Source organism: Coptis chinensis, chromosome 3 (genome assembly GCF_015680905.1).
Source record: "Coptis chinensis isolate HL-2020 chromosome 3, ASM1568090v1, whole genome shotgun sequence".
NCBI classification, from domain to species: Eukaryota; Viridiplantae; Streptophyta; class Magnoliopsida; order Ranunculales; family Ranunculaceae; genus Coptis; species Coptis chinensis.
In genome coordinates, this window is record NC_141458.1 from 34,921,737 (window position 1) to 34,949,614 (window position 27,878).

The 27,878-nt window shown below is 34.3% G+C and overlaps 2 protein-coding genes and 1 pseudogene across 2 annotated transcripts; 1 reads left to right on the forward strand and 2 right to left on the reverse strand.

Annotated features, from left to right (window-relative positions):
• Positions 1-8,692: 8,692 nt before the first annotated feature.
• Positions 8,693-10,233, reverse strand: LOC147509329 (transport inhibitor response 1-like protein pseudogene; annotated as a pseudogene).
• Positions 10,234-14,485: 4,252 nt separating this feature from the next.
• On the forward strand, positions 14,486-15,919 carry LOC147509330 (F-box protein At5g07610-like). Its single transcript, XM_086601662.1, has one exon. The coding sequence runs from the start codon at positions 14,639-14,641 to the stop codon at positions 15,800-15,802; it is 1,164 nt and encodes a 387-aa protein (XP_086457788.1). The 5' UTR covers positions 14,486-14,638; the 3' UTR covers positions 15,803-15,919.
• A 142-nt stretch (positions 15,920-16,061) lies between these two features.
• LOC147509331 (Mitochondrial substrate carrier family protein) lies at positions 16,062-20,602 on the reverse strand. The gene is made up of 6 exons (XM_086601663.1): positions 20,396-20,602; positions 20,127-20,261; positions 19,777-19,871; positions 17,907-18,240; positions 17,072-17,309; positions 16,062-16,790 (listed from the first exon to the last, which is right to left on the reverse strand). Exons 1-6 carry the CDS (start codon positions 20,417-20,419, stop codon positions 16,540-16,542), a joined length of 1,077 nt encoding a protein of 358 aa, XP_086457789.1. The 5' UTR covers positions 20,420-20,602; the 3' UTR covers positions 16,062-16,539.
• Positions 20,603-27,878: the final 7,276 nt, after the last annotated feature.

The following is a 27,878-nucleotide window of genomic DNA, read 5'->3' on the forward strand; positions in this document are numbered from 1 at the left end:
AAGTTGTAAAGGGCCAACGACTAAGAAAAACATAAGCATGACATCTTTATAACATTTAAGAATATCATAATTGGGGATTCTGACTTTGGGTTGGATTTTATATTGTTGAATAGTTTTGGATTTTTTGAGTTCCAAGAGAAGTAATGGAAGTGGGACTAATGAAAAGACAAAGATTAAAAAGATTATATTGTGACAGAATAAATAGTAATTTGATTTTTTGGCGGAGTAATTGAACCATAGTGTTTATAGGTAGGTTAAGTTTCTGCCTAAGAAAAGTTCGCGCTAAATCAACTAAAGATATTCTATTAATTCAAATGACTAAATATGATTTCAAATTAAAAAATTACAGGTATCCACTAAGACAAACACTATGGGTATATGGGCAGAAACAAATAAAGTGATCTCCTTTGTTTAGTGATTGTTGAAGCCATTAAATGTCCAAGTGGTACCACGACAATATGAGCTGATATAGCTATGATTGTTTAAGGCTCTTTTCTATACCAGAAATTTTGGTTTAGAAATGAGAGCAGAACACAATATAATGTTCCAAGTACCCACATTCGAAACGTTAAAACCAGCGGGTCAGTCCCTCCTGTACCCCCTTACCTTCTGTACCGCTCAAGTGTGCCATCAGAGTGAGTATTCACTTTATAGACCAACTTAAGCCCTATAGCTTTCTTACCCTCAGGAAGAGGGACCAGATCCCGGGTCTGTGTCCGCTCTAACGCTGATCACTCTTCTGCCATTGCTTGCTACCAATGAGGTATACTGGATGCCTCACGATCACCCTTTTTAGATAGTGGTTTCATGAAAGGATTACTGAACGGCTGCAAGAAAGGATCTAAAGTTCAAAGTCAAGGTCTCAAAGGAAGAAAAGCGTGCAGGAACTTGATGTTCCTTTATAGTATATCTCCAAACACTTACCCCTGTTATATGATAAGGGGACCAGAAGGATCAGCATCCAGAGGAGCAGTACTCGAAGAGTCGGCAGGCATTTCTGATATGGCAGAGTATCTTTCCCTCCCTTAATACCCCCAATGTTAGAACCGATCAGATAACGGCACATCAGATGCGATCTTTGAAGGTACATCGACGCGTAAAAGAGTCACATCATCCCCAGTTCCAGTTAAGGCGGTGAGTTTTATCATAAGATCGTGGCAAGCAAGGCACAATCAGTTCCAGTCCCACGGTGGGTAAACTCCTACTCCTGCCTTCCCCATACCTCTGCCACTAATGATGATTCAACTATAATTAACTCAATCTCTTTTGGTGATGCGCCCTGCATCTCAATCCAGTTTCACTCCTTTCCCTATGGTCAAGCTGTTTAACTCCTTAGCACAAGCACTAAACGATAATAATACCTTTTTGAACTTGACGTGAATCTTATGCCAGTCATCAAATTTCAAGATGGTGGTGCCCGAGTGTCTATTTATGATTTATTACGCAATAATTTCTCAATCAATATATATTGATAGTTTTTTGTTAAGGAACTAATTCACAATGTTATAATTAATCACTTTTTTTTACTTAATAATTTAATTTTGTAATCATAGGGAGATCAAATCCATGCTAAGGTACAGGACAGCCTAAAAGACAAATTTAGAGAAAAACTAGAAGAGGGAAAAATTTATACTTCTGAGAAATTTGAAGTGGACAAAGAAGATAGGGGTTACCGCCCTGTACGATTTAACTGCAAAATTTTGTTTACAAAAGTAGCTATAGTAACTCCTACCAACGAAGATGACAAGAGTATTGAAAATTACAAGTTCACTTTTGTTGGATTCGAAAAATTCCTTGCAACAAAAGATGCCTCAGTATGTGACTTGAAAGGTATTTTATAAACTTATTATTTTTTGTATATTTTAATAATGCATATTCGAATGATCTAACAATATTTGTAATACAGATATAATAACAATTTTGAAAAAAATTGGTAATAAAAAACCACAAGGTTTCATAGAAATTACTTTGGTAGACGAAAGGTAAACATTAATTCAGAAGTACGCAATTTTTTCTTCTATTATTAAATTGTATTTGACAATTTGGGATAATCTACCGGGGTTATGAGAAGAGCGTGGCTTTATGGGGAGAAATGTCCGATACAATTGCTAATATAAAGCAATAAGGAAGAAAATGTTATTGTCATTCTGACATCTCTATTTCTGAAAAAGATTGGAAGTAAGTTTAAGCTTTAACATCATCTTTGTATTAGTTTCCAAAATAATTCTTATCATGCTAAATTGTTTCCTATTTAATAGTGCAATTCCAAGTGTGTGTCTCATCAGCAACAAAGCTTTACATAAATTTGGATTTAAAATATGTTCATGAAATGAGAAAAAGGTAATTTATGATCAGTTTTATTTACAAAATTTTCAATTATTCATATTTCTATAATGATTCTCTTTTTTAATTGTGAATATTTGAAGACCCCAATAAAAAAATTGGAATAGAAGAAACAGACAACGAAGAACCAATTTCATTAGAGGAAAAAATGAGCAAGGACAGGATAACAATAGAAGAACTCATAAGATATGGGATGGAACCAACCAATCAGGTTAACCATTTACTATTACATTATTTTTCATATATTTTCAATATCATATGATTTATATAGTTAGTTTTGTAATCTATGACTTTTTACAAGGAAAGGTCTTCACATGCAGAGGAAAATTTGTTAAGTTGTTAGAGACCAACTGGTACTACGAAACTTGCGTTAAATGTACTGTAAAACACGTTGATAGTGGTTCAGAACATACATGCACAGATTGTGGAGCCAAATATTTAAGACCAAAAAAGAGGTAAGTCTTCCAACAAATGTCTAATAAAAAGGATATTGAGTACAAATATTCTAAATGTTTTAATTTACAGATACCTTTTAAAACTATGGGTTGAGGATGAAACTGAAATGACTGCTTTCGTAGCTTTTGGTAACAAAGCAGAAGATATTGTAAAAGTACCAATTGCAAAAGTTCTGGATTTAGAGAAAAAGGCAAGTAAAGCATAAACACGTTTAATTTTATTTCAATATTAAATTATTATTAACTGTTATTATATAATTTGCAGGGTCAAGATTTCGATGACATTCGAAAAGAACTTGAAAAAAATACTAATAGTGATTGGATATTTCAAGTCAAACTCAATAAATATAGTATGCATGAAAATTTTCCATCATTTACCATAACAAATATGGTATCTGAAGATAATAAAGATGTTGAATCAATGACAGAAAATACAAAGGTATGTTCAAATTTTATTACAATTCCTCTTCCGAATATTTTATTTACTATTTTTGAGAAAATAAATAACCAATATATTGTTATGTTAAAATGCAGCACCATATTTTCAAAGAAATTACTGAAGAAATTCGACCATCAAAGAAAGCTAAAAAAATGAAGAGTAAAGTGATGAGGACAGCAGAGTATCAAGCAAATGAAGAATCTTTTAGAGAGGAATAAATAGTTCTCGATAGTTGAATAATTGTTTTTCTTTTATTAAGATTTTATCTTAATCATCAAGATTTTATAATACATTCATCACTTTTTTTATAATAATGTCAGAGTCTAGATCATTATATAGGATGAAGATAATGCAACTCAGACTCGGACCCCATTATTAGAAGTAGCATATATCTTTGACAATAAATATGTGTTATCTATCACACATAAACTTTGGAAAATTATGATATAAACATAATCTAAATATTCAATATCAAATAATCCAAAAAATAACCCAGAGAATGCTCAAACAATATTTGCCTGAACTTAATTACTACACGGAATTGAAGCACAAAAAAAATCTCAAATAGAAAGCAAACTTTCATGCGTTGATATTGCCTAGCCTCGAATATTAATCTGTTTCTAATAAAGCAAAATATCAAAGTTCTAATATACAAAGATGTTATTTTAATTGGTTGGTTTAGGACTTTAGGTAAAAAGGAAACAAGGTCAATAAGTAGCTTTTTTATTATTATATCTATCTTTTACCGATTGATAACCTCTAATTTTGATATCTATCTAATTTAGATAAGCATTAATTAATAAAACTTCTAATCAAAGTGAAACCTCTAATTTTGATATCTATCTAATTTAGATAAGTATTAATTAATAAAACTTCTAATCAAAGTACAAGTCCAACACAAGTATTGCACTAAGACAAAAATACGCCAAAGGAAACCTATAAATACAACTCAACCATTCATAAGTACAGAAACCTCCATCACAAAACTCAGAGCTACAAATACCAAGAAATTAATTTTTTTTTCTGTGAATTAATAATTATTATTGTGTTCTAAATCTAAGAACTTAGTTTGAATTATATTGTTCTATCAGTAGCTACTAAGATTATTTAAAATATTGCAGGTAAACCACATGGATACCATAGATGTGGACACAACTAATTGCGGATCGATAAATGCTGGAATGATGATTAGTGAAACATACTGATGCGTGGAATACAATTGAGCAAAATAGACTCTGTTACTACAGGAAAAACAATAATACTATTTTTTATGAAGACTACAAGGGATTGACAGATGAGGTAAGTTGACGTGTGGTATAAGGATTTCAAATAAAGAATTAAGTTAGTCTATAAATTATGATTAAAATTAGCAAGAAATAATGCAGGTCAATACACCACTACGACATTATTCAATGATACGTGAACAAGAACAAATCGATATATGTGTTAATATTATTCAATGATACTTGAACAAGAAGACAAAGGTATGTCACATGTTTTTTAAGCAATTTTTTTTATATAGTTTAATTTTTAGTTTTAATTTTAAATTTTATTTATGTATTAGGAATGGATTTGAAAAGAAACAGAGAAGATCAGTAGCAGTGATTATTTTTTAAACTATCTTAACAAGGCATAGAAAACAGAAACGTTGTCAATCGGAGATAAAGTAGATAAAGTATCTACTGAAGACATGAATGAAGATATATATTGAGATTGTTTTGGTCACATACAATGTTCTGCATATTTGGATTTAATATATTTTATTTCTTTTGAAAAAGACAATCTTGCCTTAACTAACTTGATGTGTATAAATAATGTTCGCAAACTTACATGTGAAATATTATTCACAAGACTTTAAATACATTCGAATTTGTAAAAGAATTACTAATAGCAAACATACACACAAAAAAACACAGATAGATATGAACATAAAAAACTATAAACAACTATACAAGCCTTATGCTCATAAAATAAATGTCATATATGCTGTAGTATACATGTTTATCAAGGAAAAACTAACTAACCTATTATCAAATTAAGATGTGGAGCACAATGAGTTATAGAAAATTCAGAGCAGCATGACAATCGAGTCGTATCAAGAATGAGGAAAGCAGGTGAAGTATCACTCAAGCATATTATTCTATAACTTATCGCTTACCAGCTGACCTACCTCGCATAAATACACCTGTGGTAAAACGCGGACAAATATTATTTTCATGATTAACCCAAGCACATCAGGGGGATCTACCACCCAAGTTTCTTCTCAGCCTTCTAGATTTGGTTCAAAAATATCCATGTCATCTGCACCATGTACCAAGTACCAACAATCGACATGCAAACCAAGAATTGGTCAGTTGTGTTTCATAAAGAAATCCTTTTGGCAACAAAGAATCCTATATGACCTTTAAATACTGTGAGGAAGAGCTTACCTTGACATAATGAGCAATCTTAACACAATAAACAGGAAATCCAGTGTAAAATTTTAAGGCTCCTCCTGCTTTCCGAGTTTTAAGGACACAGTCCAAAGAGCCGTTGTAAGGGTACTTTCCAGTCGCATTTGGCTGCATCTTTTGTATTTGAGTTTTAACGTAATCAAAGGGCAGACTGCAAACCGAAGTGAAGAATCCCGAAACAGCACTTGCTCTTAGAGATCTAAATTGTACAAAAATCTAAATACTCCAAAAATCTCATGTAGAGAACTTTCAGTTTAACTTCTGATGAGTAAATATTCGAAAAGAAAAGTATGTAGTACCAAAGCCACCATGGCACCATCTCAAGCTCCAGAGGGATGTGGTCCTGATCCTGATGGTATAGCTTAGTAAAGTAGAACAGAAAAAAGAATTAATTCATTTTCGGAAGGCAATCGAGGGACAAACTTCTAGAATCTCGCATAGGAGTCATATACAGATGTAGTGGATTCGTGATGGATGCATAGGAGTCTCACTTCCCATACCATAACGTGGTGTCTCACTGTTGAAACGGAAAAGGTCAGGAAGCTTAACAAACAAACCAGCTTTTAAGAAACAGATAACTGACAACCAATTACATATTATTACCGATATGGAGTTGAAACAACAATATTATCCCTAATATTTTTGAAAATATTGCCACGTGAAACTTTGTAGAGGTTTTCAAGGAAAAGGGGGGACTAAGCAGCTCAAAAAATTGAAAGCAACAAATTACTGTGGAATTCTAAATGAAAAAAAGAATAATGAACAATAGCAGATGGTCCTATTATCTCAGCAGTGATAAAAAAAATAACCATACAGTAGCCACAAATTATCGAAGTTCGAAGGTATATAATTGTTCAGCTGCCACAATGACTACAGAACTACTGTCATACACTTTGGGGATGACAAATGTTGCAGCTAAAGTATGAAATCAAGTTAGAGAACCATCACAAAAAATGTAACTTAAAATGAACAGATAGTGAAACATGTATACAATGCACTTGAAATTATATATGTAACAGAGTTTCAAAGAAAAGTAAGAGGGTTATGATTATCTAAATAGGCCATCTGAATTGCGTCTGTATTATTGTCTTTATGCGTGTAATAGATTAAATTTATAGCCCGATATGAAAATGAAAAAATAGATTAAATTTAGATACTGCATTCGGGATTTATGTTACTTCTACAAGAATTTATAATGGACATTTCACTGTAAACATTAAGGAAACAGAAAAAAGTATATGTCAAAAGCTCTATAAACCTGATTGTGGTGAACTTAAGAGAAGTGGACAACATTATGAAACCGCCCCATTGTTCATTTCCTGGATGTCAACAAATTTGTATATGTCACTCCGTTTCTGTTTCTCAACATTCAATACAGTTAGTAGGAGACGGAGAAAGTTTAAATATCTAAACATTCTTCATACTTTTGTATTAAGCAAGGTGAAGGGAGAAAAGAAATTACAGCTGTTATACAATTCGAAAGTGTAGGACTTTGTCATTTAACACATTTGAAAGTTGAATCACATTAAAAAAGGGAGATCAAGATGTTGGGAAGTGTTTTTACGATGACTTGGCAATAAAATTGGTCGATGGGATTGAATCTGGCATAAGCAAAACCAACCTCACCTAATATCCTTCTGCTTTTTAGTATGAAGAAGTACCTTCGCAATGGAATCATGGAATAATTGACCTCAACAATAACAGTTGTCTCCTCATGACCTGCAGTTTCAATTATCTCACCAAACTACAAAGTAGAAGAAAAGCTCATGTTGGTGACTATGATTAAAACACTGAACACTTCAGATTAAAGATGTCTTACTGGTCCAACAAGTGTTGAATGACCCCAAATCATGTAAGAGCCACTAGAGTCTCAAGCTGGTGAGCAAGTTGCCACAAACAACTGCCAACAAAATAAAAAAGAATAGATACAAAATTCACAAACCCATTTTCAATCTCAGAAATATATAACGGAGAATTAGATTTGAAAAACACCGATTATCACCGCCACGAAACAAAATGGGAAAGAAAATATCAGTAAATAAACACGAAGGTATGTTGTATCATGAAGGAACTATAATCATGGTATTGCATAAGGGACAAGCTTAATCTGGGCAGATAGAATCAATCATATAACAGGCTCGATGATGACAAGAATATGACTCATGATATACTCTTGCCTTGTTCTCTGTACTAGCTCCCACAGTGCTTCATCAATACTCATGTTGAATGCTCCTGGATAGCAAATAAGATGAGCACCTGGTATCCAGTCATAGTAACTTTAATATTAGCAAGCAAGCCGAACATTTAACAGAGAAAAGGTCTACGTTTATAATGTGAGAGTTTTAAGACGAGAATAAAATATGATGATAATAATAATAACGATGATGATAATAATAAAAACGAAAACATACAATTAGAAGACCACTAGGACCAGAGAGCCAAGTTTGCACTAAATTAAGAATACTTCTCTCAACCAAAAGTTTGTATTACTACAAAAGGTCAAAACCCCCCATTCATCTTGCGAAAAGAGAAACTATCCAACACAAAATAGAACCAGTTGAAGCCTGACCACATTAAGCATCACTAACTAGATGGCTGCAAAAATAGTTCTGACATTGCTGTAAGAACGATTTTGATGAATGACATATACGGAAGCACACACTAGTAAAACAAAGGTTAGAAGATGTCAAATTCATCAGCCTGGCCTAATTGTCCTGAGATCATGGTATTATGCATCTTCTAGAGGTCGACTAAACATCAGATATATATTGGTCACAGACCACGCGGTCCAGGCCAGTATCATACTATCACCATAAGTGGATGCAAAGTATCAGAATGAAGTTTCTTCTGTTAATTCCTACATATATAATAAGTACTTGTATCCACAACAGTAGGTCTATCACCAGAAGTGAAGTTGTCAGATTCCTTGAAGGTAATATCTCCAGGTGTGTTGATGTCAAACAGATGCACCTGCCGATCATCAAAAATGAAAGTGTCTAATACAACAATATAGGGTGAGCCAACCAATTTCGTTCAAACAACCATCAGCCACATCAATTTTTTCTTTAACAAACTTTTGGAAGGCCAGATGGTAAAACATGCAGCATTCTCAACATGGTTCGCCCTAATGCCATTCCAACAGCCCAAGCCAAGAAAATAGAAGGCTATTATGTCTGCAGGAACCAGCATCCCATGTGGATTTTAAAAAATACCCACTGTTCAAATCCCTCCGAAATTTGCTCCTGAGCTGTGATATAAACAAACAATCAATGTGCTCTCCCTTCTGTTAAAATGCAAGTCTACAAGATTGTCACAAAGTTTGGTGCATCACTCCGCCGTCTATCAAGAGATCGATACATGTATAACTTCTCAACTATTTGGCCAAAATCCTCTTCAATCTTCGGTAATTCACGTGTTCGATGTCCATAAACGTCTTTGATCACTTCCACTACCACTTGGGGTCGTCTTCGAGCAACCTCCTTGCAACCTCCAACAATCAATCTACAAGAAGGCATCCACAGGAACCTCATGTTATGAAAATGGTGCAAACCGGAGAGCAGACCTGCATACACAAAAGGGCAATCTCTAATCTCAAGCTTCTGCAATTCAAGGCATCCCCGGCACATAACTTCGGTGCCCACGTCGGTGTCTCCGCAAAAGCAAACCGATAGTGTACTTAACTAACTTCCCATCTTGTCCAATGTAATAGAAGGCCTTATCGGTGAGCAAAACAGATCCTGCTAACCTTCTGAACTTCTTACAGTTCATTACAATAGCACCAAAGCCCATATCCATGGGTTCGCCTGTCAGATGGTCTGGTAGGTGTCGCCCCATTATGCAAAGACGGAACACCACAAGATCTGGACAGTTCTTTGACATGGCCACAATAGCTGCATTGGTCATTTTATTGCAAAAATGTAGAATTGAACGCAACTTCTTACAGCCTTCAGAAATGGCAACAAGGCCCACTTCTGAGACTGGGGAATCACTGTCCTCCCAGGCAATAGCTGGAAAGACCCGACTTCTTACAGCCTTCAGAAATGGCAACAGTAAGTAGGATTCAAGACTAGGTGAAAAGATATCACCCAACAAGGAAGACTGAGAAAAATAATTAATATATACCCAGAAGATCTGGAGCTTATGGTAGTGGCAAATGATTTGTTTAAGCTATCTCAGCATTGATGTCTGCATAACTAAAATTTAGCGAGGTGAGGTTTGCACAAACAGGTTGGATTGAGGGCAAATAACCAGACAACATTTCCTTGAATCCTGAGAGGCAGGTTAAGTACTTGAGAGAAGCAAAAGCCGATCGGAGATCCATTTCCTGCTCTTCTACAAGAACAGCTTCATCGGGGTTGAACGCTTCGGTTCCTAAATGTGGGAGCTGAGGAGCTTGACACATCAGTTTGTACAGCTCATGAATGGACATTCTCCCATTCAACCGAAGCTTCTTCAACATAGGAGACCATATCACCAGACTCTCCAATGCCTCAAAATTTATGGGAGAATCAATGCAGTAAAAAATAAGTGATTCAAATGACATCAGTAGGTTAAAAAGAGTGTGTTCAAATAACCATGTCCAAGGATCAGGACGTGAAGGTACACTGTTTTAGATTGAAAGTCTTCCACCTATGGATTATAAAGTATAAACCAGAACAAGTTTCTGGGTTTACTAATTAAAACCTATAAATCAGAAAAACGATGCTTATAGTCCTCATGAAGATAAGCAATTCCACGAGCTGCACTAGCAGCAACCTTAGACCTGGTTCCCCATTCCATAACAGGCCTCCCGTCGCCTGAAAAATGTGAATGAGAAAATTAAGAGAAAAACTAAAGATACAATTCTTGATAACACATCCACATAATCAGATACATGTCTTACCATGAAGATTGGAGCAATTTAGTGTGAAATGAAGCTGCTTGGGAAAAAGAGGTAGAAACTCAAATTTGAATTGAATTTGAGATACAATACCCGCTTAAAACATATGTTATAATTTGTTGGGAGTAAGAGTAAACTTAGAGGTTTCTAAACCCAATAGCTTCTACCTAATTAAAAACAAAAAAATCTAATTTAAAATAAGGTGATTTAGCTTTAGGTCGTCCCAATAATATGGGTATTTGCATTGGACCCAAAGTTTTACGTTTCTTAGCTTTAGGTAATCCTATCGTTAGTTAACAATTCATTTACCAAGTTTGACCGTCTATTGTGGTGTGTCTGGTGTTATGCCCTTTCAAAATGTCACAACTACCCCTCACACGTTTTGCACGTGCCCACACCATAAAACTCAAAATCTAAATTTCAAATTACCCGACACGTGTCATAATCCATGCTCCTAATAGAGTGGAGGCTGCAAAAAAGGAGAAGCTCGTTGTTCCAAAATATCAAAATTTAAGAGATATACAAAACTAGAATCCTACGAAAAGTAAACTTCCAATCATTTAGTAAAACATAATCTATTAAACTAAAAAAAAAACAATTGAACTACACATATCGAAAACCAAGGTAGCCTATTTTCTTCCTCTTCTCCATTATTTACAATTATTTACTGACTTTATTTTATTATGTATATTGCAGATAATAGCGTATGAAAATTACAGGTTATGTAAAAAAAACGTGCTAAAGGAAATTCTAGAAGCAGGACTTAACATTCAACAAGATTTGGTCTACAACACGGAATTAGAGAGCGGACGATTCAAAAGCACTGTAACATTAAAGGTACCGAAAGACTTATTCTTTAACAATGAAGACATCATAGTTAAAGAAATTGATGGAAGCACCATATATTATGTTGCAAAAGCAGAGGATTCAGCAGCTTTTCACGCAATTCAGTTTATAAAGGATGAACGTGATATGGAAATTGGAGACTTCAATTTCAAAGAACTTATGAAGAAAAGAAAAGAAGTTGAAAAGAAACATAATCAACTCGACATCCTCAAAAATATTATGCTAGATTGTTTGTTTGATGATAAACACAACAAAGATAAGATATATTATCTCGAATAAAAAATTAAAGGAATGAAGGACATGGAGAGTTCCATAATAAAGAAAAGAAAACCATGAGGATTAGTACTTGAATACCAAATTTTCTTATGTTGGTCACATAATATTTTTTCTGTTAAACGCTTATTTTAAACTTTAGATATGAATTAATTTCATGTATTTACTTCATTTGAAGCAAAATAATGTTATTTTGAAATATATTCATAGTTAATGTGCTATTCGAACTATAGCATTACAAAATAAGTCTTCTGATTTAACTGAAGTTCGTGCCTGAAACGAATGAACCTAAAAATGGACGGACAATAACCCAAATTTATTGGGGGAAGCAATGAAAAATTAACTCTTATAATGAGTAGTTAAGTGGGTCAAACAGCGCATACTTGAGGATTTCGAACATTATCTCCCAATAACTAAAAAAAACATATTTAGAAATATATGTGGGCCTAAAAGAATGACTAAAGATCAAGAATAGTGCTCCTTTATCTGTTTCGTCTTCAAAGATCGTGAGCAAACCATTTTCCGTATACTTTACCAGTAGCCAAGCTATATCTAATAATATAAGTATATGCCATGGTATAAGCTTTTTTCAAACTTGCAAAGTATCAAAACATATTACATTTCAAAACAAAAAAAAAATGCCTTCCAAATTCATAAAAACTAACACCAACTTTCTAAAACTAACAAAACAGCAGTTAGTATTTCTTATCAATATCCATAGCTGGCATATGTGCTTCAGCATTGGACTTTGCTAACCATTTATGTGTTTGTAGAGCTACACAGTTGTCTTCCCAATCCATACTCTGAAATATTACTCCTGATGCAGATTTACTACTAAACCTGTTGAATCAAACATAAAATATTCAAGTCAACCTAAACATAAATTAGGAGAAAGATAACACCCAAGTCCCCAACACATGCATGTGTACAACACAGCCCATTTTGTCTCTTAAGTATCTTAACCAATTGGACTAAAATAATATTTGACTAAAAAAACTTACACATCTAATATTTAACATCAAAGAAAATCACCAATTCGAAGGAAACTCAACAACTCGAGAAGATTCAGAAAATTCAGCATCAAAGAAAGCAATTGATTTTCTGCGCAGTGAGATAAGCTTTGAAGTATTAGACTATAACTACGAAGAAATAGAAGAAATTTGCAACAAACTTGAGATTGCAGAAAAGAACGACACGCTTAAAAATCAGTTCATACAAATTCAGAAAGAAAAAATATATTGATTATCTAAAGGCAATTATAAAGAGGAAATGGTAGAATTATGATTCTCTCTACTTAATCATCTGTTCAATCTTGAAAATGAGATGACTTATCAGACATTTTTACATATATGGAATCATATCTTTAGTAATTTTTAAATCAAGCAATTTTCTATATGATTTCTTTGTGCGTTGTTACAACTCATTTTTCTGTTTCGTATAACATAACGAAATTGAAAGTAAGCAGATACCAAATCAATATATCATAACCCATTTCAAAGCCCATTTCAAATTTCATGGACAAGTGAGAAGCAAATGCAAGGAAAAAATCCCAGTAGCTATGTAACCAGTAGCTAAGGGTTTCACAATGTTCTGTGCTTGAAGAAACCTCTGCATTGCCAAATTCAGAGCAGAAGCATAGAGTTGAGGGCATGCATGCGCCAAAATATCCGGTTTGATCAGCTATATCTGCTTACGCCCAATGCTTGCAAGATTGTACTCGAGTACCAATATAGAAAGGAGAATAGTAATGCTGCTCCCAAGTGCAAAAATATGCCCTGTTGGCAAATGACAATGAGTAATGCGTAATTCTTTGCTCCATAGGCAAACATAAGCAAGCAGAGAGATAGACGTAAAGTATATCGAACTACCAAAAATTGTGTTTAGAATGCATAAGGAGGTAACCCTTGCCTAGAATGCATCAGATTATTCCTGCTCTTCCTTATAAATTCATCATTCCTTATAAAACCTCAAGACAAGTTCATCAACACAGTGAGGCCAGTGATTTCAGCATGGTGATAAGGTAAGTGTCATGGCACAAAATATTCATGTTGGTTTCCTTACAATATCTTATATTTTATCATAGAAAAGAACAATGAAACATGCATAGAAAGAGGAAATGAAAGCTTCAATTCAATTGAAAAGTGAAATATGAAAACCAATAATTGTCTCTTCTACTACGCGTTATCCCATAAGATTAATAGATAATTAGAAATAACAACAGAGATGCAGTGATAACATTTCTTCTGCGCAGCTGTTGTTCTTTGCTCTTACTTTCTGCCATTACAAAATTTTATGAATTTACACCATTTACATTAAAAGACTGAAAAAGACATCATGTCCAATCAACAACAAGTTCTATGTACAACGAAAGAGTTGTGGAATAATGCAACATAACCTTTCTCCTCAAATCCTATAGTTTCCGGCAACCTTCAATTTACATATGTACTCTGTCCACAATCACTTATTTCCCAATTCCTTTACATAAAACCACAAAAATATAGCTAATAATGGATGTAAACTTTCAAAGATTAACACTTATTTGCTAAACAGCAAGAAACCATTACTAAATGCTCGATCTTAATTTATTCATAGTGTAGCCCTGTATAATTCTCTAATAACTAGATTGAAGCAATATTACGTGACAACTATTTCAACTTAAGGTTATTTCAGCATCTTTTTCTTCAACGTGAGAGATATACTGATTAATGATGTTCATAGGAATCACATAAAAAATTTAGTGTAACCCAATATGATGTTCATATATTCATATCTCATAGCTATATATCCACATCAAAAATTAAGTAAAAGCTAATATAACAATTTAATATAACGAGAACGGGTCGAAAACTAGTATTTATTAGTTTAAAAGTCAATGCTTATATCTGCACATCATGAATAAGAAGTCGTGTACGTATATTCCTCTATACGCAACTTATTGGTTTGATTCAGAATGCTGACTGGAAAAATTCGTCGAACCAGGCAGCAGTCTGGTGATGGTAAGTATTTGCTTTCAGCATCTGCAGTATCCAACGATGACAATCTCTTAAGAGAGTTTTTCTTTCGCTTGCCAGTGAAGTCTATTCTTAGATTCAAGTCTGTCTCAAAGCATTGCCTTTCTCTCATTTCTGATCCTTATATGGTTCATAGTTACAACCTTAGAAACTCTCCCCCGATCTCTGGAGTTTTTCTGCATAGAACATCAATACTTGGCAATCCAGAATTTGAGTTCATCTCCCTCGACAGTACCACAAAATCTGCACCATTCAAATCTCTCACTTTTGTCAATGATCCAGTAGGCATTAAAATTCTTCAGTCTTGCAATGGTCTCCTTTGTTGTAGCAGCTTCAGAACAAACTCAAAAACCTATTACATTTACAACCCCACCACAAAGCAATACACTATTCTTCCCAAAGCTTGCAGCGTACCTGGTAGCAACAGAGGTTTCATATGTAGTGTTAGCTTAGCTTTCAATCCTCTGAAATCACCAGACTACAAAGTTGTCTGCATGCACAACATTGGTTCTGATGATGAATATCAGATTTCGATCTACTCATCGAATACCTCTTCCTGGAGATTTGTTGGAGGAACTTTCACTGCATCTGGTCTTGTCTACCTATCTGGAATATACTGGAATGGTGCCTTGCACTTCCGAACATCGGAGGACTGCTGTCTCTGTCTCTGTTTTGATGTAGAAAAAGAACTATTCAGAACAATGCCACTGCCTCCAATACCTGTGGGACGAGAAGAGAGGAGGGTTGACTACCTTGGCGCTTCCAGAGACCATCTCTATCTCATACAGAGGTTTGACTACGGCAACAAGCTCTACATTCTTGATATGGAGAGGGACTACTCCTGTTGGAAAGTTAGATACGAAATGAATCTCACTACGATAACAACTGCATATCCGGAGATGATCCGCCATTACCTTGGTACCTTAGACTGGAACTATTATGCCTTCTCTGTGCTTCTCGTTCACTACGACCTATTCTCTACAATCACTGAAACATTCGAGACACTACGGGAATTTTCTACAGGAGTTCATGAAACTGGGCCTTTTTTACAGTACGCTTGGTTCGATTCATACCCGTACATTGAAACACTTTCATATGCATGAGTATTTACCAATTTTCAATTTTCTGCAGTTGATGCATTATATCTTTCCTCTTCGGATTACCTTTCTTGGTTGGCATCGTTGAGTCATCCGTAATATATATATCCAAGTTTTCCATTCTTCTTTCTCCTACTTTCTTCTTCTTCTTCTTCTTCTTCCAATGCAAATATCAAATGGGTACATACTTCTTGTCTAATTTCAAATTCTTCAGCAAATATTCACATAAAGATTATAGTTACCAAATCTACTTTGACATTTGTACTGCAGCATAGATGTAATTTATAAGGTTAGACCAGTTCATCCAAATTAGTACAAATAAAATTGGGCTAGCTGTCATCATCTTCAGAGATTTTCCCATCATTTCAACTAATAACTCACAGCTCTTTAACATCAGAAGTGTACAAAACTCGGAATCCAAAAAAAAAAAAAAAAAAAAAACTGAATGAATGCATGTTAAGATCAAAAAGCTAAAAGTACAGGAAGAAAGCAACTTTGCCTGATAAAATATAAGGCAACCTTGCTTAATAAAATAAAATATTGATTCTGATCAAATTAACCTTTTCCTTTTTCTCTTTAGCATAGCTCATCAGATAGTACAAAAACATCCCATGGCCAACCTGTGCAAACCCCATTTCATTCCCATCATGCCCTGTCTGCAACCTTCTGCGCATTCAACGAGATCTGACAATCCCGCTGAAGGAAAGTCTAATAAGCTGTTCTCATGAAGGCCTCATCCATCACTATAAAAGGTTCTTTTCAATAACCAATATGTCCTTCCATGCCTCATAAAACATCCAGGTGATGCCCGAGGATGGCATGACTTTCAAACAGCTGGCACCCCACCCTCTGTAGAGTCCCCTCAAGCCCTCCTCTCGAATGACTTCTGAAAGTGCTGCTGCCATGTTTGCCGGGCATTTCCCTTGCAGTGCTCCCACCATTAAACGTTTTCTAGCCACCTCCAACGGAAAGCTGATAGTGCTTGCTGTAAGACCTGCATACATAAACATTTAAAAGTCTAGTCAGCTAAAGTAACTTTGCTTCATTCATCTTCCAAAGACAAGTTTGTCAATCATCAAGAGACAAACGAAAGACGCCAATAGGGCCCTGGCTCCAACCATATAAACGTGGAAGACTGAAAGCCATTATTTAGCATATTGAATTTTTTTAAGCATGAAACAGAACAGAGAGAAACAACATTACTCCAGAATGCATAATCAGGTAGCCAGGTGCGGAAATGCATAGGAATATTACAATTAAAAGCTAAAGTCTCACCAGATAGAGCTCCAAGCACGAGCATCTCTGCTCGATTTAATTTTTTCTTCTTCTTTGCTTGGCAGTATGAATTCTTCACCGTCTCATACATAAAATAATAACAAGTGCTGTAGGGAAGCATGCCGATCAGTGTGGGACAAAGTCCAGCATACATGCCACCAATTCCACCATCCCTGTACATCTTCTTAAGGGCAAGGCTGATAGTAGGGTAAGCTTCTCGGCTTATAGTCAACCGATCCTGTGTCAATAAGGAAGAATATTAATTTTTCATTGTTTTATTACTCTTAATGGAGTGTGGAAGGAGTAGTACGCGATTAACAGTGCACAGAAATTTCAATGAGATGACATTACGTATGGAGTTATGTTCTCCATAATGATATGCTACATATACAACGCCAACTACCAAGAAGATTTAAGCGCTATTTTTTGTGCATATGATCTTCACACAATTACACCATAGAGATCGGCTCACGGAAAATTAGCTCATTTGGCAAAACCTAACTTTGTCAAAAGTTGTTCCAAACATATAAATATTTCTTGATGGTCCAGTAGTTTCGGTTCTGAGACCCTATTTTGGTAATGCTAAGAAATACCCAAAGGAGCTGATTTTTGTGGAGATGATCTCCTTGGTGGTCATATCCACGCAAATCTGCCCTTGAATCATTTTGTAGGATGCAGTTGAGGGCGTTTGATAACATGTTGTATAAAAGGTGTTGCAGGGAACCTACTCCCGGTAACACCATGCGTCACTGTCGAGATTAACAAGATTAAAAAGTACAAAGCTGAAGTTAAATATACCTATTTTCATGATATAGTATCCCAAGATTCCCATTACCTTCAATACTTCAAGAGGATGGCAGACAAGCGTGCTTACAATTCCAGCAGCTGCACCACCAACAGCAATTGGTGATATCCAAGAGAGAGAGACGTCCAAACTCACATGACCAATTTGCAACTTCGAGCCCCCATTCTGCTTACATTTCTCTTTTGCTGATGTCACAGCTCTCTTAACACATTCAAATGTACCAAGCTCAATAGCTTGTGTTGGGATTATACGGAGCATGTTCACAGTGTTGCCAGCCCAAAGACCCGTCCAACCCTGTTGCTCAATGACCTCAATAAAGCTGCCAGCAATGTTTCTAGGTCCTACACCAACGACCATTCTTGTCCTGCACAATTAGCGCCAAACAACTGCTGTTCAGTTTCTAAGGCAAAACAACTTAGACAAAAGGGGCTAAGAAACAAAGGAAAACTGTCATTCTGAGGGATATTTCGGGAAATGTTTTCTACCCAAGATTGTTCAGGAATCTGGACTTAATCACAACCTCGGTAAAAACTATTTAAAATGTACGAGTAATACTCAGCTTAAACATGATGTAAAGGAAGGTTTAATTAAATTAGCCATTAGTCCATTATTGTGTGCACTTAGCTCAAGTATCTCCATCATTTACACATCTTTTGAGTTGGTTACAGTTGCCTAGGATGGTTATCATTGGCATATGAACGTTACAAGGAAACCATAATTAGAAATTTCAATAAAAGAATGCTGAAGTAATTATAAATCCTCACTACTTGCAGAGTTGCAGTGCATGGTGAACAGTTCTCATTGTTGTTTAATGATTTATTTGTTTCTACAGTCAGGAAAATTGATTTTCAAGGAAAACAGAGAAGTCAATACAATCAGACAAGAAATCACAAAAGAGGGATGAATAACTCTTCAACCCAGTAGTTCGATTCTTCATAAATAACTCCCCTCCAATTAGACATCAGATCCTCAATATGAAACTGCTTGCAATTTCAAGAACAATACAACACATATTACGTCATTACGACGTATCACTTGAGAGAGCACTTCTTCAGATCTGAAAATACTTTTGTTTTGGCCCTATAAAGATGACCAAAAGTAGCAAGCATACATTGATTTTCTACAGGAACTTCTCATACCAGAAAATTAAAACCGAAAAAAAAATAGCTTCAATTTCAACAGATTCACTCAATTTACGAACATGAAACCTTGGTGATGTACTGATGTCCCATCTAATGCCAAAAATCCGAGAGAAAGACAGACCAAACCTGTAAATATGATTCACTACAAATACACATACTGCCTATTATCTAAAAAAGATGGCACAAATATTCAGAGGGTTGGAATTTGGAAGATCACTATTCCTCAAATTATCCACCAACATGACTTGTCATCTTATTGAGGAAAAGACATTAACACCCTAGAAAGAATGCCACAACAACAGTTACTTTTGGTTCAAATACACCAGAAACAAGCTATAGTGTTGCGAAGTCAATAGCAACCTAGAGCTTGTAAACATATTAAAACAATAGCAAACTATCTCATGATAAATTTACACCAGTCAAATCCATTTTCAGATAGTTTTCAACTCTTAATTGGTGTGCAAAGAACAACCCAAATATCAGTAATGCAATTATTCTCCAGTAACACATCACTATGTCATAGATAATTATGCAGAAGAAGAAATAAAATATGTATCTATGCCATCAACAATGAATTGAACTGTGTGTTTGAACTCCTTAGAGCAATCATAAAAGCGCGGACACCGTATTATAGTTAAGAAAAACTATGTTGAAACCTTCAAAGTTTTGAAGCAGAACAGAGACTGATGAAGTTTTATTTGCATGTTAATGTGAGTATCCCATTACTATATAGTAAAACTAAAATTGCAATGTCTCACCTTATGGTTTCTAGGGGACCAAGAACAGCTTTCGTCATAGCACCAGCTAAGGCTCCACTGAAAAACTCTCTAACCTCTCTGCTTCTAAAAAATTCCTGCATCCACATACAACAATCTCTATTCTTCAGCTACTAATCAATCTGGTCCACAGGAGGAAAATTGGTATAACCCATTGAAGCAGAAAATAATGATAATTGAAAAAGGGTCAGCATTTTTTCTGTTCTATAATCAAGGGTGTGTTTGGATACCCCTTACTACTCCAAATTCCATTCAAGCATCAACATAAAAAATTCTTCTTTTTCCAATGGCGGGAAAAACATTAATCCAAACAAGCACTAAAAAAAACTCACTTTGGTAGCTTTCCCAACATTGGGCAGTTGAAATTTAAGGTCAGCAGCATTAAATGAAGTATCTTTTTCAAGTTCAAGTTCTTTAGGCACAAGTAATACTCCATAAACATCCCCCATCACACAATAGTTCTTCTTCTGCGTTTCCAAACCAAATGTCATTAATAAATAATAATAAAAAACCCAACACTTTGTTTTATATAATTATAAACAGAAAAAAACAATGAGAAGCCAAGTTTGAATAGAGAAAATGTGAGTAATAAGTAACGTGCCTGGCTTGGAGTTTTCTGGACCATGTTGTTGATATTTTTAGGGTTATTGCTTATTGGAATGAGACTATGTTTTTTATGGGAAACCGTCCAAAAATGGTACCTTGGTGCTGGAGAGAAAGAGGAGACATTTTTTGCATTTATGATTTTAGTCTGTTATTTCGATTCTCTCCTTTTTTTTCTATGGGCGGAAAATAGGAGAAAATTAGAAGTGTACTTTTTGAAGCTAGAGGACAGGAAAAAAAAAAAAAAAAAAAAAAAAAAAAAAAAAAAAAAAAAAAACATAATAAAATTGGACTAAGGCCCACAATTCGAAAAGTACAAGAAAATATATTTTCCACGCCAAAGACCTGAAAGTCAATAATTGTCTACGACTTTGGACTTTTAGTATTTATACATATATATTTATACCCCATAAATAAAAACAAAAAACAAATAAATTGGTCCCCATGGCCATTTTTTTTTGAGTGAAAATCACTATCACAAGTCATAACGATCGTTTTTGTTTAACCTTGAAAACCAATTTTCGAGTTAAAATATTCCGTATGAACACCGATTTGAAATAAATATTTTTCAATTTTATCATTTATGTGGTTTCGTTATAAACAATAATTGTTCATACCTAAATAGATGAATGTACCTCATACAATATATTAATGTATGAGCCTCATATTGAGGTATAAGCAATTATTGTTTATACTACAGTATGTGTTCTTACTAATCATATATGATGTTAAGTTATGAACAATGATTGTTTATACCCCAAATAGGTATGAGCAATGATTGTTCGTACTTCAATAGGTGTTTTTACTAATCATACATTATATTAAGGTATGAACAGTGATACATGAGGTATGAAGTGATTGTTCATATGCCAAATATATATGAACAATGATTGTTCATACTCTAATAGGTGTTCTCACTTATCATATATTATGTGAGGTATGAATAGTGATTGTTCATACCCAAATAGGTATGAACAATCATGAATAATCATTGTTTATGTAAGGAGTATACTTGACTTTTCATCTACCCGAATCGTTTTTTTTTTCACGTCAAGGGTATATTTGACTTTTCATCTATCCCATCATTGTGAGTGATTAAAAAAAATGGTTATGAGAGTTACTCCCCAATCTGTCTTGAAGAGTCACTCTCTATAAAAAATAAAAAAATAGATCTCTATATATAAAACTAGTGGCAGGCTTGCTACATTAATAGTTTATGATAATTTTTTGTTTACTCGGTAGGTGAATGAAATATATTAAAAACAAAAAGAATATTATGAGTATTGGTTTGCCCAATACTCAAATGCTAACTGAATTGAAGCTAAGTGAACACTAAACTAGGTTTACAACATGAAAAAACTAACATAATCTAACAAATCTACTATATGGATTCTCCCATCTATGGAGCCATGACGCCTTCCCTTCAATAATAATTGGAGTTTCCACTTTTAGATTAGCACCAGTTTTAGATAAAATGTCCACAAAAATATTGGCCTCTTTCCATACATGGGTGATTGAAAGAGATAGAAGTTTTGATTTGCACAGTGTCTCCACCTTGTCTATAGCTCCGAAGGATTGTTATCACTTTTAAACATGCCCACAACTGCAAAAGAATCTATTTCAACCCACCAACCTTTTCCAATAGTTGTTTCCACACCCAATACTATGGCATTGCACTTGACTTTGAAACTAGTATTGACACCTAAGCTTTGATGAAGAGTAAGCAAAAAATCACCTGTAAAGTTTCTTAAAAGAAACACCGATGCTCAAAAATTAATGAGTAAATTTACCATATGAGGCTTCATTCGTATTCAATTTAGGGTTAACGAGTATTACAATACACAAAAAAAAAAAAAAAAAAAAAATCAAATTGGGTTGACCATGTTTTATTTTAAAGTTATTTGGGGGATCTAATTTCCCATCTAGTGATAGCACGACTTAAGGATTGGAGGTGGTTTATATCTGAGTTTGAATTGAAGTTCCAATGCAGACATAAATGTTTGTCTCTGTCTGAATTGTACATGGCGGCTTTAGAAAGGTGGTCCACATGATGTGTGACCTAATAGCTCTTTTACAAATCTCAACATTTGGTAGTGCTCCTTCAAAAAGAATCTTATTTCTAAGTTTCCAAATACTTACCGTACTAGCAAGCAACCCAGAGATCCACATATGTTATAGGCAAAAGCTTCACAATGAAGTCGTCTTAGAAACTTCAATAAAGTTCTAAAGAGATTGAGACACCAAAAAATTTGTAGAAAACCCGCTCCATAGCTGGGTGATGAACGGGCAATTCCAAAAAATGTGTTGAAGAGTTTCGACGTCATTAGAACATAACCTACAATATAAAGCTAGTGGAACACCCTTTTTTGAACTCTCTCTTATGTTGTGGCACAACCATGAATCAACTTCCAGGCCAAACTCAAAATATTCATTATCAATATATGTTTCATTCAAATATTCATTTCGAGCAAGCCGAACTCAAAATATACTGAATCACTCAAATTAGTGGAATTACCATACACCCAATTTAAAATCCATATTCATTTTTTAGTTTCGAGTATTTTGATTACTATTTTTAAGCATTAATAAATAAGCGTTATTAAGTTTTAAATATGACGTACTCCTAGAATAAAAAATGATAAATTCATACCGTGACTAAGGTTTAACCACACAACTAAATAAGAATCCTACCACTAACGAAAACGAGTTAAACACACTCAAAATAAAGTTTCACTAAGACTAGTAGTATACTACGGAATCAAAGTATGATGCATTCTAATACACGTGTTGCCAATGGATTACGCTCCCCAAATATCACACGCTTCAAACTCACACATTTCACATTTGCAAGTGTGAAGTTATACTTGATTAGAACATTGATGCCAAAGTTTTGAACTTAGTGGTCAAATATAAAATATAAATAATTGTGATCGATATCTAAACTACTTTAAAATCCGCGACCCTCATCTACAGTCTCGCAACGGTAATAAATTAATTTTGTATGTATCTCTAAATCTCTTGGTCATTTTTTGTTTTACATGATTTTGTTTTGACTATTTTACCCTTGTTTTTTAGTTGATTGACAATATTACCCTTCTATGCTTTAAGCAAAATGCACAACGTACTTGCATAAATATAGTAGAACTTAAAAGGGATAAAATAAGATTGGCGATACGATTGATATAATGGTTAAAGAATAACATTTGCTACTACATCCATAATCTGAAACTTTATTTAAATTTCATATTTGATATATATAAATATGCACTTTCAACTTACAACAACTTTATCTATTGTTTAATGATCACCATATATAAAAGTATGAAATAAAGAGCAATAATACATAAAGAAAGAGTTTTTTGGTGTCTCGTATTTTCAAGCTCAAAACACAAAGTGTTGAAGACATTTTCCATCAAAAAGTTAGCTCGTCAAACTAATTATATAGCATTATATTGCAAAATAATTGTCAAATCTATCTAGCATATTTAGCAATTTTTAGTCGTTTTCATTCTTCCGTATCACAAGAAATATGCGATCTCCTTTTTGTTGAGGTTAGAAGTTTTAAATTGATTTGAATTTCCAATTTGACAATCTATATGGTGTCGAGAATCAAAACTAAAATAACTTAAATGTATGTATTGAGACAAGTCAATGTGATGTCCCTTCAAATTAGTATGTTCCTCATTTTCTTTTTTCCTATTGGGCCAGTATTTTTTTTCCAATAATCCACTTACTTTAAGTGATAGCTCTATAAGCCCATTCTTGGAGAATGAAGTCGACGTTCTACTAAATTTGTAATCGCATAAACTTTCATATATATTTTTTTTTTATTTTTATGATAGTAACTTTCATATCTCACTCGTGGTTGCTTCACATGTCAACATGTACAACATTTTGCAATAGAGGATTTCTTTACATATTGACTGGTTATTTTGAATTTTTAGTACGCGACTAAGGCGTGCACGTTTACAATGACTAACTTAACTAACTTAGATGAGTTGCATGTTTATTATTCGTGCAAAATAGAGTGGAGACCACTATTAGTTCATGTCACGTTAAAACACATGTAAACTCCACTTTAGACCACTTGTCCCTTTTTATAAATCTTGATCATGTTGAACCTGTTTTAAAAAAATCTTTTAGATTCTTTGACATGTGGCTCAAGGAGCCAACCTGTGATGATGTGGTTGAAGATGCATGAGCTTTGAATGATTATGCACCTGGCTGTGAGTTTAACAAAAGGATTACTAATACAAAAAAAAAAAAAAATAAAAAAAACTTATCAAATGGAATAAATAAATTTTTGGAGACATCTTCCATAAGATTGGTGAGAAGAAGAGAGATTTAGAACATGTTCTTTCCCAAGGGGTTAATGAAGAAATATATCAGAGAATGGTGGTTTTGAAAAATGAGCTCAATGAATTGTATGAGAAATAAGAGAGTTTTTGGAGGCAAAAAACATGTTTAAATTGGGCTACGGAAGGTGGAAGAAATACTAAATTCTTCCACTTGTCAATAGTATTTAGAAAGAGAAAAAAACAATATTAGCCGAATAAGAGATAATAACAATGAGTGGATAAATGGCAGAACTGATGTGGGGCTCACCATAAATGAGTACTTTACCAACTTTTTTACTTCTAATAATCCTTTACCTGATCCTAGCATTGTAAATCTTTTCAGTCTATCCATTACAGCTAGAGAAAATTATATCATAATTGTAATACCTACTCCTAATGAAATTTGGAAAGTAGTAAACAATCTAGGAAGTCTTAAAACCCCTGGTCCTGATGGATTCCAGGGGATTTTTTTCAAACGGTATTGGTCTACTATCTCTACAACAGTGATAACAACAATTTAAGATTTCTTTGTGGTTGGTAGGCTTCCTCTCACCTTAAATGAAACTCTCATCACCCTCAAACCTAAAATCACCAACCCATAACATATTTCAAATTTCATACCCATTAGTATGAGTAATTTCATATACAAGATCATTTATAAGATTACAGTTCGAAGAATAAAACCTTTGCTTCATAAACTTATCTCTCCCTATCAAGCTGTTTTTGTCAAAGGTTGATCTATAGGGGATAATACTAGCATGGCTAGTGAAGATTTCCATTATGTGAAGAAGATGAAAAAGAAAAAGCAATGATGGATGGCTATCAAGCTTGATATGGCCAAGACTTTTGATCGAGTGGAGTGGCGTTTTATTGCTTTCATTTTAGATAAGTTAGGTTTCTCTCCTAGAGCCAAACAATTTATGAGTGAATGCATAACAACAGTTTCATATAATGTTCATTCACCTTAATGGTGCTCCCTTGAGCAAGGTTTTCCCCTTTAGAGGTTTGAGGCAAGATCACCTTACCTTTTCATCTTGGTTTTAGAAGTTTTGTCAAAGACTTTTTCTTCAATAAGAAACCAATAGAAATATACATGGTATTAAACTCAAGCCATCCTCTATACCTCTCACTCACCTCCTATATGCAGATGACTTAATAATTTTATGCAAAGCTACAGTAAATGAGGCAGAGTGTACGAAAAGTATCATTGATAAATATTGCTTGTCATATGGTCAAACGGTAAATTGGGACAAATCAAGCATCTTTTTTAGTTCAAATGTGCATCATGACCATCAAGTTCTTCTTAAGAGATTGTGGAATGTCAGAACTTTCAATAAGAATAAAAAATATTTGGGAGTACCTATTGTCTTGTCTGCTAAGAGAAGTGAGAATTTTGATTTCTTAGTAGATAAAGTTCAAAGGAAGATTTCTGGGTGGAAAGCTAAAGTTGTCTCATGCAGGAAGGGGAATACTTGTGAAAACAGTGGCACAGACTATATCAATCTATACTATGAGCACTTACCATATTCCAATCAAGGTATGTGATAAGTTAGATCAGTTAACCAGAGACTTTTGGTGGAATGAAAGAGAAGATTCTAAGTTAGTTCACACTGCAAGTTGGGATAAGTTGTGTCTTCCTAAATCTATGGGGGGCATGGGCTTTAGAAATTCAAGAGACATGAATGATGCACTCCTTGCAAAGCATGACTGGATGTTAATTACTTAAATGTCCGAATTCCTTATGGGTGCGCATCTTTCTCTAGAGCTACATATAGTAAGTGGTGGAGGCTAAAAGATGTCAATAAACTACTTTATGACTATTCGATCTTATTTTTTGAGGGGAGTATGTAGATACTTGAAATTTATCTCAGATAATTTATGTTGGTATGTGGGTGATGGATCAAAGGTATTCCATTTTTATGACAAGTGACTCTCTCTCAATGGTAAACCTTTGCCTTTAGATGATTTCAAACCAAATGATACCACTCTACAAAATCTTTATGTCAAACACCTCATTCTTCCAGCCTCTCAGTCTTGGAATTTTAATAGGATTGGAGAATTGTTTCCAACCTTTATCAAAAACATCATTAGTAGAATTCATCTTAGGTCATGTGTCACCTCTGATAGTTTAAGATGGCTTGATAATAGAAAGAGTGCGTTTTCTGTTAAAAGTGCTTATCATCTTATCAACAAGCATGAGAATCAAGCACATTGCTCTACTTTAAATTTCATAACTGTGAAGCTGATTTGGAAACTTAAAGTAAATGATAGTCTGCAACTTTTTATTTGGAAGCTCTATCTTCATTATCTCTCTACTGGAGATAAACTTCTTAACATAAATTTTAATGGTGATCTAACATGTTGTTTTTGTTACAAGCATCTGGAATCAGATTATCATTTATTATTCGAATGTGAGTGGATCAAAGCTGTGTGGTTTGCATCCATTGTTTCTCTCAGAGTAGCATATCACATATACAATGACTGTAGGCAATGGATAGAACTCTTTATTAGTTTGATGAAAATTGATTGTGAGGATCTCAATAGAAGGGGACTGTTCTGTCTTTGCTTTCTATATAAGATATGGAAACACAAAAACTATGTGAAATTTGAGAGGGGAGTTTTTAACACGAGAACTATCTGGCACAACTCAAATTCCTCCTGGAACACTAATCTGGAGGCTTTTAGAAGTGATGACGCGACAATTATTACTTATGCTTCCCAGCACAACAATTTATTTACTCATACTTGTCCACATATCTTTTATGATGCTGCTTATGATAGGGTGTCATGTAAAGGAACTGCTGGAGCTTTGTGGAAGGATGAGCAAGGAGCATTATTGGGAGCTAGTTTTACAAAGTTCAAAGCAAATAATGCTATGGAGCTGAGTATATAGCTGCAGAGTTGTTTTGCAAGATGCTGTAACAATTAGTTTTGTCCCCGTAAGCAATTTTCATATATGGAGATAATAAGACTGTTGCAGAAACCTTAGAAAAGGACCTGCCACCTACTGACTGGAAATGTATTCCCATTTTGCAAAACATTAGTGTTTTAAAATCTGAATTTGATTTCCATGTAGTTTTCAAGTGTATTAGTAGAAACTTGAATGGGGAGGCCCACTCGATAGCTAAATGGGCTATGAGTTTT